A 2,557-nucleotide genomic window follows, 5' to 3' on the forward strand; every position below is an offset into this window, starting at 1 on the left:
TATATATATGAGGTTGCCGGGCCTCACCTAAAATCCAGTTGAATACGAGTATTCATTATACCAAACACGAGGTTTTGTGTAGATAATTATAGGCACTGAGGAAGTAATGTATAAAAACAAGTAACAAGCGGTGCCTGAAATGCTTGCATATTATGAGCTGTGCAGAAAAAAGACCTATTTGTTCAAATGCACGCCTGTGTCATCTCGATTGTTTGCCAAAATATTGTGTTGCTGTGTAGAGCCTAGCATACAGCAACTTTTAAATTTGATACCATAGACCAGCACACAATTCATTACGTAGATCTAGGTCAAGACTCGCTCATCATTGTAATATTATTATTGATACGTTGCCGTTTTTATCTGCGACGTTCCACGTCCAGACCAATGGTAGCACCGAATTCTGTCTCCTGAATGTTCATTCTGTACTTCTAATACTCACTACAATAATGAAGACAAACAGAAAACTATATTTAGAGCAAGGATAAGTCATTGCCTACTTAGTGTTTATTATTAATTTTTAAAAACAACTTTAAATAGTTTAAACAAGAGCAGAGTTATAGGGAGGGGGGGGAGGGGCTTTCGTGGCCTAGAGGTTAAGGCCAGTCATTCAATAGGTCTAGGTCCCGGGTTCGAATCCTGATAGCGACCGCAAATTATCTTCGCTAAAATGTTCTCCTTTCACAAACTTTCCTGCTCTCTAACAATATCATTCTGCCGACTGCTTTCGTCTCCACTTTCTGCCCCCACCCCCTCAACCCCCTTCCGTCCCCCTCTAGTCTCCTGACTCTTTCTGCCACCTTTCTACTGATACTTCTCGGCTCCTTTTCACTGCTGTCTTTCAGCCACACCCCTGTTCTTATGGTAGGTAAGATCTAACACCTTGACTTCTCGGACAAGAGCGAAAAATCTCGTGAACAAGTTACGCATGTTAAAAATCCATTGATGATCCTAAAATCGATAAGACTAAGCTTCGACCATCACCTGGGCAAACTTCAAAATTCCTACGAAACTGATTAATGTGTCTTGCGCGCTCATACAATCTTAGGCAGTTGCAAGCGCTGTAAAACACTTGCCAAAACAAACTTAACTTTAGGTCTCTTCCTCGGTTGTATTCAGTCAAACAAGAACTCTACGATCAACAGGCAAAGCAATCTATGTATACTTAAACTATAATCATTTACTGCAAGGGTGTTAATAGTTTAGATAGGAGCAGAGTTATAGGGGAGCTTGTGATATGAAACATTACAATACAGCATTGGCTGTAATCAAAGGTGAAATTAATAGCCTTCCGTGTTTATTTATTTTTCAGTTTGTATTCTATTTTATTTTATCATTTTTATTTATTTATTTATTTATGTATTTATTTATTTATTTCGGGGGTGGGGGTGGGATCTGAACTCGTTTGCTTGCATACATGTACTTAAGAAAAGCTTAAGATAGTTGACTGATTAGAAATATCAGTTACTTGTACAACAGTTTTTAACTGACTTTATAAGAATGGCTCGCATGTAAAAAGAACCGTGTTATCTTTTTTTTGAGGTTGGGGGAGGGGGAGGTATCTGCTTTGATTTCTACCTCTTAAAATGTCATGCTTATACTTTTTTCTGACAAGGTGTGGGTGCACTGGTAGACAAAAACGACTTTGAGATTGGATCGCCTCTAACCATCAGCTGTTCTGTGAAGACGGTGCCTCAGATACCGGACTTGGGGAACACCATAAGCAAGATCACATTGGACAGGACGGCCGGGGGCAAAGAGCAGCTGCTGGCCACCTATCATCCTACTAATCCTTTCCAGAAATACAAGGTGACTTTGTATTGGGTAACAATGTTAGGTTGTATAGGGTTATATGGGGTAACAAGGTGTGGTGTTTTTGGGTAACAAGGTGAAGTTGTATGGGGTTATTTGGGATAACAAGGTGATGTTATTTGGGGGTTATTTTGGGTAACAGGGTGGGGTTATTTGGGTTAACAAGGTGAAGTTGCATAGGGTAACGAGGTGAAGTAGTATGGGGTTATAGGTCGCAAGAAGGTAATGTTTTATGAGGTAACAAGGTGAGGTTGCATTGGGTTATATGGTGAAGTTGTATGAGGTTACGTGTGACAACAAGGTGAGGTTGTATGGGGTTGTATGGTGAGGTTGTATGTGGTTATATGTGGTAACAATGTGAGGATGTATCAGTTTGTATGTATGAAGAGCTCATCAACTCATTGAGGTCGTGCTACCAGGTGATCATTCCACAACACCTGTTTTGTCCCTTGCCCAATGAAACTAGCTGGGCCCCCTTTCGAAGAAAGGAATGATCGGTGCATTTACTTCAACTGAAAGTCATTGGCCTACTATACTTACACTCTACTGGAATGGAGCAATACATCTTGAGTGAAGCAAAAAATTAGAAGGTCTAGGTCTAGATCTATACTCTCAAAACAAAATGCGCCTCGCAAAATATCCCTTCCGCACCGGATTTTCTAAGATTACAGAGACAGAAGCGTCGGCCTACAAATGCGATCGACGAAATATAGAAATTTAGTTTTGTGCAGCAAAACCGTCTCAAAAT

General features: G+C 40.3%; 1 protein-coding gene across 1 annotated transcript in view; it reads left to right on the plus strand.

Moving 5' to 3' along the window:
* Window positions 1-1,612: 1,612 nt before the first annotated feature.
* LOC106013073 overlaps window positions 1,613-2,557 on the plus strand; it is a gene marked incomplete at both ends in the record, with an annotated part of 3,111 nt that continues 2,166 nt past the window's right edge. The window contains 1 exon segment of the mRNA XM_013087832.1: window positions 1,613-1,806. Within this exon segment, the coding sequence (XP_012943286.1) occupies window positions 1,613-1,806 (194 nt within the window).

The sequence above is a fragment of the Aplysia californica genome, unplaced genomic scaffold (genome assembly GCF_000002075.1).
Source record: "Aplysia californica isolate F4 #8 unplaced genomic scaffold, AplCal3.0 scaffold00644, whole genome shotgun sequence".
Classification (NCBI taxonomy): domain Eukaryota; kingdom Metazoa; phylum Mollusca; class Gastropoda; order Aplysiida; family Aplysiidae; genus Aplysia; species Aplysia californica.